At 45.3% G+C, this 16,647-nt stretch overlaps 1 protein-coding gene across 1 annotated transcript in view; it reads right to left on the bottom strand.

The window, feature by feature from the left end:
* LOC115126269 (calpain-1 catalytic subunit-like) overlaps nucleotides 1-16,647 on the bottom strand; it is a 104,489-nt gene that overhangs the window by 35,438 nt on the left and 52,404 nt on the right. The window contains exons 11-12 of the mRNA XM_065002338.1: nucleotides 11,878-11,963; nucleotides 7,500-7,574 (exon numbers count right to left, since the gene is read on the bottom strand). Of these exons, the coding sequence (XP_064858410.1) occupies nucleotides 7,500-7,574; nucleotides 11,878-11,963 (161 nt within the window). The remainder of the gene's footprint in view (nucleotides 1-7,499; nucleotides 7,575-11,877; nucleotides 11,964-16,647) is intronic.

Genomic DNA, 16,647 nt, shown 5'->3' with positions numbered 1-16,647 from the left:
GTTAACTGGTCTAGGAGCAGTGGGTTAACTGGTCTAGGAACAGTGGGTTAACTGGTCTAGGAACAGTGGGTTAACTGGTCTAGGAGCAGTGGGTTAACTGGTCTAGGAACAGTGGGTTAACTGGTCTAGGAACAGTGGGTTAACTGGTCTAGGAGCAGTGGGTTAACTGGTCTAGGAACAGTGGGTTAACTGGTCTAGGAGCAGTGGGTTAACTGTTCTAGGAACAGTGGGTTAACTGGTCTAGGAACAGTGGGTTAACTGGTCTAGGAACAGTGGATTTAACTGCTTGTTCAGGGGAACAGTGGATTTAACTCTACTTCCGGCGCCGACTGAGATGGCCGCCTCGCTTCGCGTTCCTAGGAAACTATGCAGTTTTTTGTTTTTTTACGTGTTATTTCTTACATTAGTACCCCAGGTCATCTTAGGTTTCATTACATGCAGTCGAGAAGAACTACTGAATATAAGATCAGCGCCAACTCACCATCAGTACGACCAAGAATATGTTTTCCGCGACGCGGATCCGGTGTTCTGCCTTACAAACAGGACAACGGAATGGATCGCATGCAGCGACCCAAGGAAACGACTCCGAAAAAGAGGGAAACGAGGCGGTGTTCTGGTCAGACTCCGAAAAAGGGCACATCGCGCACCACTCCCCAGCATTCTTCTTGCCAATGTCCAGTCTCTTGACAACAAGGTTGACGAAATCCGAGCAAGGGTAGCATTCCAGAGGGACATCAGAGACTGCAACGTTCTCTGCTTCACAGAAACATGGCTTACTGGGAAGACGCTATCCGAGGCGGTGCAGCCAACGGGTTTCTCCACGCATCGCGCCGACAGAAACAAACATCTTTCTGGTAAGAAGAGTGGCGGGGGCGTATGCCTCATGACTAACGAGACATGGTGTGATGAAGGAAACATACAGGAACTCAAATCCTTCTGTTCACCTGATTTAGAATTCCTCACAATCAAATGTAGACCGCATTATCTTCCAAGAGAATTCTCCTCGATTATAATCACAGCCGTATATATCCCCCCCAAGCAGACACATCGATGGCTCTGAACGAACTTTATTTAACTCTTTGCAAACTGGAAACCATTTATCCGGAGGCTGCATTCATTGTAGCTGGGGATTTTAACAAAGCTAATCTGAAAACAAGACTCCCTAAATTTTACCAGCATATTGATTGCGCAACCAGGGGTGGTAAAACCTTGGATCAATGTTACTCTAACTTCCGCGACGCATATAAGGCCCTGCCCCGCCCCCCCTTCGGAAAAGCTGACCACGACTCCATTTTGCTGATCCCTGCCTACAGGCAGAAACTAAAACAAGAGGCTCCCACGCTGAGGTCTGTCCAACGCTGGTCAGACCAAGCTGACTCCACACTCCAAGACTGCTTCCATCACGTGGACTGGGACATGTTTCGTATTGCGTCAGATGGAAATATTGACGAATACGCTGATTCGGTGTGCGAGTTCATTAGAACGTGCGTCGAAGATGTCGTTCCCATAGCAACGATAAAAACATTCCCAAACCAGAAACCGTGGATTGATGGCAGCATTCGCGTGAAACTGAAAGCGCGAACCACTGCTTTTAATCAGGCAAGGTGTCTGGTAATATGTCCGAATATAAACAATGCAGCTATTCCCTCCGCAAGGCTATTAAACAAGCTAAGCGTCAGTACAGAGACAAAGTGGAATCTCAATTCAATGGCTCAGACACAAGAGGCATGTGGCAGGGTCTACAGTCAATCACGGACTACAAGAAGAAACCCAGCCCAGTCACGGACCAGGATGTCTTGCTCCCAGGCAGACTAAATCACTTTTTGCCCGCTTTGAGGACAATACAGTGCCACTGACACGGCCTGCAACGAAAACATGCGGTCTCTCCTTCACTGCAGCCGAGGTGAGTAAGACATTTAAACGTGTTAACCCTCGCAAGGCTGCAGGCCCAGACGGCATCCCCAGCCGCGCCTCAGAGCATGCGCAGACCAGCTGGCCGGTGTGTTTACGGACATATTCAATCAATCCCTATACCAGTCTGCTGTTCCCACATGCTTCAAGAGGGCCACCATTGTTCCTGTTCCCAAGAAAGCTAAGGTAACTGAGCTAAACGACTACCGCCCCGTAGCACTCACTTCCGTCATCATGAAGTGCTTTGAGAGACTAGTCAAGGACCATATCACCTCCACCCTACCTGACACCCTAGACCCACTCCAATTTGCTTACCGCCCAAATAGGTCCACAGACGATGCAATCTCAACCACACTGCACACTGCCCTAACCCACCTGGACAAGAGGAATACCTATGTGAGAATGCTGTTCATCGACTACAGCTCGGCATTCAATACCATAGTACCCTCCAAGCTCGTCATCAAGCTCGAGACCCTGGGTCTCGACCCCGCCCTGTGCAACTGGGTACTGGACTTCCTGACGGGCCGCCCACAGGTGGTGAGGGTAGGCAACAACATCTCCTCCCCGCTGATCCTCAACACGGGGGCCCCACAAGGGTGCGTTCTGAGCCCTCTCCTGTACTCCCTGTTCACCCACGACTGCGTGGCCATGCACGCTCCAACTCAATCATCAAGTTTGCGGACGACACAACAGTGGTAGGCTTGATTACCAACAACGACGAGACGGCCTACAGGGAGGAGGTGAGGGCCCTCGGAGTGTGGTGTCAGGAAAATAACCTCACACTCAACGTCAACAAAACTAAGGAGATGATTGTGGACTTCAGGAAACAGCAGAGGGAACACCCCCTATCCACATCGATGGATCAGTAGTGGAGAGGGTAGCAAGTTTTAAGTTCCTCGGCATACACATCACAGACAAACTGAATTGGTCCACTCACACTGACAGCGTCGTGAAGAAGGCGCAGCAGCGCCTCTTCAACCTCAGGAGGCTGAAGAAATTCGGCTTGTCACCAAAAGCACTCACAAACTTCTACAGATGCACAATCGAGAGCATCCTGGCGGGCTGTATCACCGCCTGGTACGGCAACTGCTCCGCCCTCAACCGTAAGGCTCTCCAGAGGGTAGTGAGGTCTGCACAACGCATCACCGGGGGCAAACTACCTGCCCTCCAGGACACCTACACCACCCGATGTTACAGGAAGGCCATAAAGATCATCAAGGACATCAACCACCCGAACCACTGCCTGTTCACCCCGCTATCATCCAGAAGGCGAGGTCAGTACAGGTGCATCAAAGCTGGGACCGAGAGACTGAAAAACAGCTTCTATCTCAAGGCCATCAGACTGTTAAACAGCAATCACTAACATTGAGTGGCTGCTGCCAACACACTGTCATTGACACTGACCCAACTCCAGCCACTTTAATAATGGGAATTGATGGGAAATGATGTAAATATATCACTAGCCACTTTAAACAATGCTACCTTATATAATGTTACTTACCCTACATTATTCATCTCATATGCATATGTATATACTGTACTCTAGATCATCGACTGCATTCTTATGTCACTAGCCACTTTAACTATGCCACTTTGTTTACTTTGTCTACATACTCATCTCATATGTATATACTGTACTCGATACCATCTACTGTATGCTGCTCTGTACCATCACTCATTCATATATCCTTATGTACATATTCCTTATCCCCTTACACTGTGTATAAGACAGTAGTTTTGGAATTGTTAGTTAGATTACTTGTTGGTTATCACTGCATTGTCGGAACTAGAAGCACAAGCATTTCGCTACACTCGCATTAACATCTGCTAACCATGTGTATGTGACAAATAAAATTTGATTTGATTTGATTTGAACTGCTTGTTCAGGGGGGCAGGATGACATATTTTTACCTTGTCAGCTCAGGGATTCGATCTGGCAACCTTTCGGTTACAAATCCAACGCTCTAACCACTAGGCTATCTGCCGCCACTATGGTGTTGAACGCTGAGCTGTAGTCAATGATTAGCATTCTCACATAGGTGTTCCTTTAGTCCAGGTGGGAAAGGGCAGTTGTGGATCTGTTGGGGCGGTATGCAAATTGGAGTGGGTCTGGGGTTGATGTGAGCCATGACCAGGCTTTCACAGCACTTCGTGGCTACAGGCGTGAGTGTCACGGGTAGGTTGTCATTTAGGCAGGTTACCTTAGTATTCTTGGGCACAGGCGCTATGGTGGTCTGTGTGTGGTGTAAAGGTGGTCCAGCATTTTTTTCCCTCTGGTTGCACATAAATTTGGTAAAACGGATTTAAGTTTCCCTGCATTAAAGTCCTTGGCTACTAGTAGCACCACCTCTGCGTGAGCGTTTTCTTGTCTGCTTATGGCAGAATACAGCTGTTCATTCATTCAATGCTGTCTTACATGCTGACCAGACCGGACATGTCGCGCGCGCGAGCATCGCAAAGTAAATGTAGAAATCCATGTTATTCAATCATTGCACCCACACTGCTCGCGCGCGCCAACGAGCATCTGCGTTGCCGAGGGCTAAAATAGAAGTCATTTCTATTTCTGACGCAGATCACGTTGCAAGTCCTGCCTCTCCCATCTCCTCATTGGTTGATAGAAGCAGGTACCCACGTGCCATCCCCTCATTGGTTATACCCACGTGGGTGATTGAAAGACAAATGTTTTGCCGGTTGTCGTGGTAATACTATGAAAGTGTAGATGCCAATCACCATATAAGTTCAAAGATGAAAAAGCCTGGAAGGAGGAGAGATGACTAGAAAGGATTCGGTTGGCCGTTGTATGTGTGGATTAATTGTTGGAGTAGAGGACCTTGTGCATTTCAGGTAAAATAACAACTCAATGTTTATATCCCAGGACAAATTAGCTAGCAACAGCAAGCTAGCTAAATATGACAAATTAGCTAGCAACAGCAAGCTAGCTAAATAGGACAAATTAGCTAGCAACAGCAAGCTAGCTAAATAGGACAAATTAGCTATCAACAGCAAGCTAGCTAAATATGACAAATTAGCTATCAACAGCAAGCTAGCTAAATAGGACAAATTAGCTATCAACAGCAAGCTAGCTAAATATGAGCTAACTTGCTAAATATGAGCTAACTAGCTAAATATGAGCTAACTAGCTAAATATGAGCTAACTAGCTAAATTGCCATACATGTTTAATGCTTTTCGACCTGTTCCCAAATTAATGTCATTGGTTCAGAGTTTTGATATTTTAACCTGCGTGTCGTGATCGCGCTTGGTGTGGGGGGGACAAAAGAAATTATGCACGATGGCGCGCAGCCGGTTTGGGTTCCGTGTTATAGTGCCAGCCTCTAACTGTGGTGGTATGTACACAGCAACAAAAAATACAGATGAACTCTCTCGGTAGATAGTGTGGTCTACAGCTTATCATGAGAAACTCTACCTCAGGTGAGCAATAGCTCGAGACTTCCTTACATATCGTGCATCAGCTGGTATTTACAGAAATACATAGTCCGCCGCCCCTTGAGATATGGCTTTTTCTTTGCAACTCTGCCTAGAAGGCCAGCATCCCGGAGTCGCCTCTTCACTGTTGACGTTGAGACTGGTGTTTTGCGGGTACAATTTAATGAAGCTGACAATTGAGGATTTGTGAGGCATCTGTTTCTCAAACTAGACACTGTAATGTACTTGCCCTCTTGCTCAGTTGTGCACCGAGGCCTCCCACTCCTCTTTCTATTCTGGTTAGAGCCAGTTTGCTCTGTTCTGTGAAGGGAGTAGTACACAGCGTTGTACGAGATCTTCAGTTACTTGGCAATTTCTCGCATGGAATAGCCTTCATTTCTCAGAACAAGAATAGACTGACGAGTTTCAGAAGAAAGGTCTTTGTTTCTGGCCACTTTGAGCCTGTAATCGAACCCACAAATGCTGATGCTCCAGATACTCAACTAGTCTACAACTACACTGTTTTATTGCTTCTTTAATCAGAACAGTTTTCAGCTGTGCTAACATAATTGCAAAAGGGTTTTCTAATGATCAATTAGCCTTTTAAAATGATAAACTTGGATTAGCTAACACAACGTGCCATTGGAACACAGGAGTGATGGTTGCTGATAATGGACCTCTGTACACCTATGTAGATATTCCATAAAAAATCTGCCGTTTCCAGCTACAATACTCATTTATACATTAACAATGTCCACACTGTATTTCTGATCCATTTGATGATATTATAATTATATTTTTTTGTTGCTTTTCTTTAAAAAATAAGGATATTTCTAAGTGACCCCAAACTTTTGAACGGTAGTGTGTGTAATAAATTACTATTATTATTATTATTATTATTATTGTTATTATTATTATTAGCTGTTTGCCTATTTCTGATGAAGCCCGATGGAGGCCGAAACATGATTCAAATATCAGGTTTGAACTGTGAGAGTCACTCAACACTATTACTAGATGATGGAATTACAGTAAGCCCACTCAACACTATTACTAGATGATGGAATTACAGTAAGCCCACTCAACACTATTACTGGATGATGGAATTACAGTAAGCCCACTCAGCACTATGACTATCTGATGGAATTACAGTAAGCCCACTCAACACTATTACTAGATGATGGAATTACAGTAAGCCCACTCAGCACTATTACTAGATGATGGAATTACAGTAAGCCCACTCAACACTATTACTAGATGATGGAATTACAGTAAGCCCACTCAGCACTATGACTATCTGATGGAATTACAGTAAGCCCACTCAACACTATTACTAGCTGATGGAATTACAGTAAGCCCACTCAACACTATTACTAGCTGATGGAATTACAGTAAGCCCACTCAGCACTATTACTAGCTGATGGAATTACAGTAAGCCCACTCAGCACTATTACTAGCTGATGGAATTACAGTAAGCCCACTCAGCACTATTACTAGCTGATGGAAATACAGTAAGCCCACTCAGCACTATTACTAGCTGATGAAATTACAGTAAGCCCACTCAGCACTATTACTAGCTGATGGAATTACAGTAAGCCCACTCAGCACTATTACTAGCTGATGGAATTACAGTAAGCCCACTCAGCACTATTACTAGCTGATGGAATTACAGTAAGCCCACTCAGCACTATTACTAGCTGATGGAATTACAGTAAGCCCACTCAGCACTATGACTAGATGATGGAATTACAGTAAGCCCACTCAGCACTATGACTAGATGATGGAATTACAGTAAGCCCACTCAGCACTATTACTAGATGATGGAATTACAGTAAGCCCACTCAGCACTATTACTAGATGATGGAATTACAGTAAGCCCACTCAGCACTATTACTAGCTGATGGAATTACAGTAAGCCCACTCAGCACTATTACTAGATGATGGAATTACAGTAAGCCCATTCAGCACTATTACTAGCTGATGGAATTACAGTAAGCCCACTCAGCACTATTACCAGCTGATGGAATTACAGTAAGCCCACTCAGCACTATTACTAGCTGATGGAATTACAGTAAGCCCACTCAGCACTATGACTATCTGATGGAATTACAGTTAACCCACTCAGCACTATGACTATCTGATGAAATTACAGTAAGCCCAGTCCTACCAGAACTCTCCATCCTCCATCTGTAGATGCAGGTCCTCTCTCTCAGTTGGATCCAACTCATCCCACTCAGGAGAACTGGACACATACAGGGACACAAGAACAGACCACTAATAAGAAACGGAGACCACCTAGAGGGTTGAGCTGGAGACCACCTAGAGGGTTGAGCTGGAAACTAAGGGAAGAAACGGAGACCACCTAGAGGGTTGAGCTGGAAACTAAGGGAAGAAACGGAGACCACCTAGAGGGTTGAGATGGACACTAAGGGAAGAAACGGAGACCACCTAGAGGGTTGAGTTGGAAACTAAGGGAAGAAACGGAGACTACCTAGAGGGTTGAGATGGAGACCACCTAGAGGGTTGAGCTGGAAACTAAGGGAAGAAACGGAGACTACCTAGAGGGTTTGAGATGGAAACTAAGGGAAGAAACGGAGACCACCTAGAGGGTTGAGCTGGAAACTAAGGGAAGAAACGGAGACCACCTAGAGGGTTGAGCTGGAAACTAAGAGAAGAAACGGAGACCACCTAGAGGGTTGAGATGGAAACTAAGGGAAGAAACGGAGACCACCTAGAGGGTTGAGCTGGAGACTACCTAGAGGGTTGAGCTGGAAACTAAGGGAAGAAACGGAGACTACCTAGAGGGTTGAGATGGAGACCACCTAGAGGGTTGAGCTGGAGACCACCTAGAGGGTTGAGATGGACACTAAGGGAAGAAACGGAGACTACCTAGAGGGTTGAGATGGAGACTACCTAGAGGGTTGAGATGGAGACCACCTAGGGGGTTGAGCTGGACACTAAGGGAAGAAACGGAGACCACCTAGAGGGTTGAGCTGGAGACCACCTAGAGGGTTGAGCTGGAAACTAAGGGAAGAAACGGAGACCACCTAGAGGGTTGAGATGGAAACTAAGAAAGAAACGGAGACCACCTAGAGGGTTGAGATGGAAACTAAGGGAAGAAACGGAGACTACCTAGAGGGTTGAGATGGAGACCACCTAGAGGGTTGAGCTGGAGACCACCTAGAGGGTTGAGATGGACACTAAGGGAAGAAACGGAGACTACCTAGAGGGTTGAGATGGAGACTACCTAGAGGGTTGAGATGGAGACCACCTAGGGGGTTGAGCTGGACACTAAGGGAAGAAACGGAGACCACCTAGAGGGTTGAGATGGAAACTAAGGGAAGAAACGGAGACCACCTAGAGGGTTGAGATGGAAACTAAGGGAAGAAACGGAGACCACCTAGAGGGTTGAGCTGGACACTAAGGGAAGAAACGGAGACCACCTAGAGGGTTGAGATGGAGACCACCTAGAGGGTTGAGTTGGAAACTAAGGGAAGAAACGGAGACCACATAGAGGGTTGAGCTGGAAACTAAGGGAAGAAACGGAGACTACCTAGAGGGTTGAGATGGAAACTAAGGGAAGAAACGGAGACCACCTAGAGGGTTGAGCTGGAAACTAAGGGAAGAAACGGAGACCACCTAGAGGGTTGAGATGGAAACTAAGAGAAGAAACGGAGACCACCTAGAGGGTTGAGATGGAGACCACCTAGAGGGTTGAGATGGAAACTAAGGGAAGAAACGGAGACCACCTAGAGGGTTGAGATGGAAACTAAGAGAAGAAACGGAGACCACCTAGAGGGTTGAGATGGAAACTAAGAGAAGAAACGGAGACTACCTAGAGGGTTGAGATGGAGACCACCTAGAGGGTTGAGATGGAAACTAAGGGAAGAAACGGAGACCACCTAGAGGGTTGAGCTGGAAACTAAGGGAAGAAACGGAGACTACCTAGAGGGTTGAGATGGAAACTAAGGTAAGAAACGGAGACCACCTAGAGGGTTGAGCTGGACACTAAGGGAAGAAACGGAGACCACCTAGAGGGTTGAGATGGAGACCACCTAGAGGGTTGAGTTGGAAACTAAGGGAAGAAACGGAGACCACATAGAGGGTTGAGCTGGAAACTAAGGGAAGAAACGGAGACTACCTAGAGGGTTGAGATGGAAACTAAGGGAAGAAACGGAGACCACCTAGAGGGTTGAGCTGGAAACTAAGGGAAGAAACGGAGACCACCTAGAGGGTTGAGATGGAAACTAAGAGAAGAAACGGAGACCACCTAGAGGGTTGAGATGGAGACCACCTAGAGGGTTGAGATGGAAACTAAGGGAAGAAACGGAGACCACCTAGAGGGTTGAGATGGAAACTAAGAGAAGAAACGGAGACCACCTAGAGGGTTGAGATGGAAACTAAGAGATGAAACGGAGACTACCTAGAGGGTTGAGATGGAGACCACCTAGAGGGTTGAGATGGAAACTAAGGGAAGAAACGGAGACCACCTAGAGGGTTGAGCTGGAAACTAAGGGAAGAAACGGAGACTACCTAGAGGGTTGAGATGGAAACTAAGGTAAGAAACGGAGACCACCTAGAGGGTTGAGATGTAAACTAAGGGAAGAAACGGAGACCACCTAGAGGGTTGAGATGGAAACTAAGAGAAGAAACGGAGACCACCTAGAGGGTTGAGATGGAAACTAAGAGAAGAAACGGAGACCACCTAGAGGGTTGAGATGGAAACTAAGGGAAGAAACGGAGACCACCTAGAGGGTTGAGCTGGAGACCACCTAGAGGGTTGAGATGGAAACTAAGAGAAGAAACGGAGACCACCTAGAGGGTTGGGATGGAAACTAAGGGAAGAAACGGAGACCACCTAGAGGGTTGAGATGGAAACTAAGAGAAGAAATGGAGACCACCTAGAGGGTTGAGATGGAAACTAAGAGAAGAAACGGAGACTACCTAGAGGGTTGAGATGGAGACCACCTAGAGGGTTGAGATGGAAACTAAGGGAAGAAACGGAGACCACCTAGAGGGTTGAGCTGGAAACTAAGGGAAGAAACGGAGACTACCTAGAGGGTTGAGATGGAAACTAAGGTAAGAAACGGAGACCACCTAGAGGGTTGAGCTGGACACTAAGGGAAGAAACGGAGACCACCTAGAGGGTTGAGATGGAGACCACCTAGAGGGTTGAGTTGGAAACTAAGGGAAGAAACGGAGACCACATAGATAGAGGGTTGAGCTGGAAACTAAGGGAAGAAACGGAGACTACCTAGAGGGTTGAGATGGAAACTAAGGGAAGAAACGGAGACCACCTAGAGGGTTGAGCTGGAAACTAAGGGAAGAAACGGAGACCACCTAGAGGGTTGAGATGGAAACTAAGAGAAGAAACGGAGACCACCTAGAGGGTTGAGATGGAGACCACCTAGAGGGTTGAGATGGAAACTAAGGGAAGAAACGGAGACCACCTAGAGGGTTGAGATGGAAACTAAGAGAAGAAACGGAGACCACCTAGAGGGTTGAGATGGAAACTAAGGGAAGAAACGGAGACTACCTAGAGGGTTGAGATGGAGACCACCTAGAGGGTTGAGATGGAAACTAAGGGAAGAAACGGAGACCACCTAGAGGGTTGAGCTGGAAACTAAGGGAAGAAACGGAGACTACCTAGAGGGTTGAGATGGAAACTAAGGTAAGAAACGGAGACCACCTAGAGGGTTGAGATGTAAACTAAGGGAAGAAACGGAGACCACCTAGAGGGTTGAGATGGAAACTAAGAGAAGAAACGGAGACCACCTAGAGGGTTGAGATGGAAACTAAGAGAAGAAACGGAGACCACCTAGAGGGTTGAGATGGAAACTAAGGGAAGAAACGGAGACCACCTAGAGGGTTGAGCTGGAGACCACCTAGAGGGTTGAGATGGAAACTAAGAGAAGAAACGGAGACCACCTAGAGGGTTGGGATGGAAACTAAGGGAAGAAACGGAGACCACCTAGAGGGTTGAGCTGGAGACCACCTAGAGGGTTGAGCTGGAGACCACCTAGAGGGTTGAGCTGGAGACCACCTAGAGGGTTGAGATGGAGACCACCTAGAGGGTTGAGATGGACACTAAGGGAAGAATCGGAGACCACCTAGAGGGTTGAGCTGGAGACCACCTAGAGGGTTGAGCTGGAGACCACCTAGAGGGTTGAGATGGACACTAAGGGAAGAAACGGAGACCACCTAGAGGGTTGAGCTGGAGACCACCTAGAGGGTTGAGATGGACACTAAGGGAAGAAACGGAGACCACCTAGAGGGTTGAGATGGAAACTAAGAGAAGAAACGGAGACCACCTAGAGGGTTGAGATGGAAAGTAAGGGAAGAAACGGAGACCACCTAGAGGGTTGAGAGGGAAACCACCTAGAGGGTTGAGAGGGAAACTAAGGGAATGGATCAGACATTATGTGTTATGCAAGCTTCAGGTTTGTGGTGACAATCTGTTGGTTCAGGTTTGGTTATGTGGAAGTAGTGGTTCTGTTATAGCAGTGTTAATGTAAGGGTTAGAGGTAGAGGTAGTGGAGACTCACTTGTCGCTCCAGGCCCCAGTCCACTCCACCTGTCCCCAGGGGTTCCTCACCCTGATCAGCCTCACCACCTGACCCTGGTAGTCCACCTGCAACAGGACAGGGGTGGACAGATGTCACTAACACTCACAGACACATACAACAACAATACACACAGTCTATATACTGACAACACACTAGTAACAGTCTACATACTGACAACACACTAGAGACAGTCTACATACTGACAACACACTAGAGACACAGTCTACCTACTGACAACACACTAGAGACAGTCTACATACTGACAACACACTAGAGACACAGTCTACCTACTGACAACACACTAGAGACAGTCTACATACTGACAACACACTAGAGACACAGTCTACCTACTGACAACACACTAGAGACAGTCTACCTACTGACAACACACGAGACACAGTCTATATACTGACAACACACTAGTAACAGTCTATATACTGACAACACACTAGTAACAGTCTACATACTGACAACACACTAGAGACACAGTCTACATACTGACAACACACTAGTAACAGTCTACATACTGACAACACACTAGTAACAGCCTACCTACTGACAACACACTAGAGACAGTCTACCTACTGACAACACACTAGAGACAGTCTACATACTGACAACACACTAGAGACACAGTCTACCTACTGACAACACACTAGAGACAGTCTACCTACTGACAACACACTAGAGACAGTCTACCTACTGACAACACACTAGAGACACAGTCTACATACTAATAACACACTAGAGACACAGTCTACATACTAACTACACACTAGAGACCCAGTCTATATACTGACAACACACTAGTAACAGTCTACATACTGACAACACACTAGAGACAGTCTACCTACTGACAACACACTAGTAACAGTCTATATACTGACAACACACTAGAGACCCAGTCTATATACTGACAACACACTAGTAACAGTCTATATACTGACAACACACTAGAGACACAGTCTACATAGAGACAACACACTAGAGACACAGTCTACCTGCTGACAACACACTAGAGACAGTCTACATACTGACAACACACTAGAGACACAGTCTACCTACTGACAACACACTAGAGACAGTCTACCTACTAACAACACACTAGAGACAGTCTACCTACTGACAACACACTAGAGACACAGTCTACATACTAATAACACACTAGAGACAGTCTACATACTGAAAACACACTAGAGACACAGTCTACCTACTGACAACACACTAGAGACAGTCTACATACTGACAACACACTAGAGACAGTCTACCTACTGACAACACAGTAGAGACAGTCTATATACTGACAACACACTAGAGACACAGTCTATATACTAACAACACACTAGAGACACAGGCTACATACTGACAACACACTAGAGACACAGTCTACCTACTGACAACACACTAGAGACACAGTCTACCTACTGACAACACACTAGAGACACAGTCTACCTACTGACAACACACTAGAGACTCAGGCTACATACTGACAACACACTAGAGACACAGTCTACATACTAACTACACACTAGTAACAGTCTACATACTGACAACAACAATACACAGAGTCTATATACTAACAACACACTAGAGACACAGTCTACATACTGACAACACACTAGAGACACAGTCTACATACTAACTACACACTAGAGACACAGTCTACCTACTGACAACACACTAGAGACAGTCTATCTACTAACAACACACTAGAGACAGTCTACCTACTGACAACACACTAGAGACACAGTCTACATACTAATAACACACTAGAGACAGTCTACATACTGAAAACACACTAGAGACACAGTCTACATACTAATAACACACTAGACCCAGTCTACATACTGACAACACACTAGAGACACAGTCTACATACTAATAACACACTAGAAACACAGTCTACCTACTGACAACACACTAGTAACAGTCTACATACTAATAACACACTAGAGACACAGTCTACCTACTGACAACACACTAGTAACAGACTACATACTGACAACACACTAGAGACACAGTCTACATACTGACAACACACTAGAGACACAGCCTATCTACTGATAACACACTAGAGACACAGTCTACCTACTGACAACACACTAGAGACACAGTCTACCTACTGACAACACACTAGAGACCCAGTCTATATACTGACAACACACTAGAGACCCAGTCTATATACTGACAACACACTAGTAACAGTCTATATACTGACAACACACTAGAGACACAGTCTACATACTGACAACACACTAGTAACAGTCTATATACTGACAACACACTAGTAACAGTCTCCCTACTGACAACACACTAGTAACAGTCTACATACTGACAACACACTAGTAACAGTCTACATACTGACAACACACTAGAGACACAGTCTACACACTGACAACAAACTAGAGACACAGTCTACCTACTGACAACACACTAGAGACAGTCTACCTACTGACAACACACTAGAGACAGTCTACATACTGACAACACACTAGAGACACAGTCTACCTACTGACAACACACTAGAGACAGTCTACCTACTAACAACACACTAGAGACAGTCTACCTACTGACAACACACTAGAGACACAGTCTACATACTAATAACACACTAGAGACAGTCTACATACTGAAAACACACTAGAGACACAGTCTACATACTAATAACACACTAGACCCAGTCTACATACTGACAACACACTAGAGACACAGTCTACATACTAATAACACACTAGAGACACAGTCTACCTACTGACAACACACTAGTAACAGTCTACATACTAATAACACACTAGAGACACAGTCTACCTACTGACAACACACTAGTAACAGACTACATACTGACAACACACTAGAGACACAGTCTACATACTGACAACACACTAGAGACACAGCCTATCTACTGATAACACACTAGAGACACAGTCTACCTACTGACAACACACTAGAGACACAGTCTACCTACTGACAACACACTAGAGACAGTCTACCTACTGACAACACACTAGAGACCCAGTCTATATACTGACAACACACTAGTAACAGTCTATATACTGACAACACACTAGAGACACAGTCTACATACTGACAACACACTAGTAACAGTCTATATACTGACAACACACTAGTAACAGTCTCCCTACTGACAACACACTAGTAACAGTCTACATACTGACAACACACTAGTAACAGTCTACATACTGACAACACACTAGAGACACAGTCTACACACTGACAACAAACTAGAGACACAGTCTACCTACTGACAACACACTAGAGACAGTCTACCTACTGACAACACACTAGAGACAGTCTACATACTGACAACACACTAGAGACACAGTCTACCTACTGACAACACACTAGAGACAGTCTACCTACTAACAACACACTAGAGACAGTCTACCTACTGACAACACACTAGAGACACAGTCTACATACTAATAACACACTAGAGACAGTCTACATACTGAAAACACACTAGAGACACAGTCTACCTACTGACAACACACTAGAGACAGTCTACATACTGACAACACACTAGAGACAGTCTACCTACTGACAACACAGTAGAGACAGTCTATATACTGACAAACACACTAGAGACAAAGTCTATATACTAACAACACACTAGAGACACAGGCTACATACTGACAACACACTAGAGACACAGTCTACCTACTGACAACACACTAGAGACACAGTCTACCTACTGACAACACACTAGAGACACAGTCTACCTACTGACAACACACTAGAGACACAGGCTACATACTGACAACACACTAGAGACACAGTCTACATACTAACTACACACTAGTAACAGTCTACATACTGACAACAACAATACACAGAGTCTATATACTAACAACACACTAGAGACACAGTCTACATACTGACAACACACTAGAGACACAGTCTACATACTAACTACACACTAGAGACACAGTCTACCTACTGACAACACACTAGAGACAGTCTATCTACTAACAACACACTAGAGACAGTCTACCTACTGACAACACACTAGAGACACAGTCTACATACTAATAACACACTAGAGACAGTCTACATACTGAAAACACACTAGAGACACAGTCTACATACTAATAACACACTAGACCCAGTCTACATACTGACAACACACTAGAGACACAGTCTACATACTAATAACACACTAGAAACACAGTCTACCTACTGACAACACACTAGTAACAGTCTACATACTAATAACACACTAGAGACACAGTCTACCTACTGACAACACACTAGTAACAGACTACATACTGACAACACACTAGAGACACAGTCTACATACTGACAACACACTAGAGACACAGCCTATCTACTGATAACACACTAGAGACACAGTCTACCTACTGACAACACACTAGAGACACAGTCTACCTACTGACAACACACTAGAGACAGTCTACCTACTGACAACACACTAGAGACCCAGTCTATATACTGACAACACACTAGTAACAGTCTATATACTGACAACACACTAGAGACACAGTCTACATACTGACAACACACTAGTAACAGTCTATATACTGACAACACACTAGTAACAGTCTCCCTACTGACAACACACTAGTAACAGTCTACATACTGACAACACACTAGTAACAGTCTACATACTGACAACACACTAGAGACACAGTCTACACACTGACAACAAACTAGAGACACAGTCTACCTACTGACAACACACTAGAGACAGTCTACCTACTGACAACACAC

Source organism: Oncorhynchus nerka, linkage group LG16 (assembly GCF_034236695.1).
Source record: "Oncorhynchus nerka isolate Pitt River linkage group LG16, Oner_Uvic_2.0, whole genome shotgun sequence".
Classification (NCBI taxonomy): Eukaryota; Metazoa; Chordata; class Actinopteri; order Salmoniformes; family Salmonidae; genus Oncorhynchus; species Oncorhynchus nerka.
This window is presented reverse-complemented; position numbering and strand designations above follow the sequence as displayed.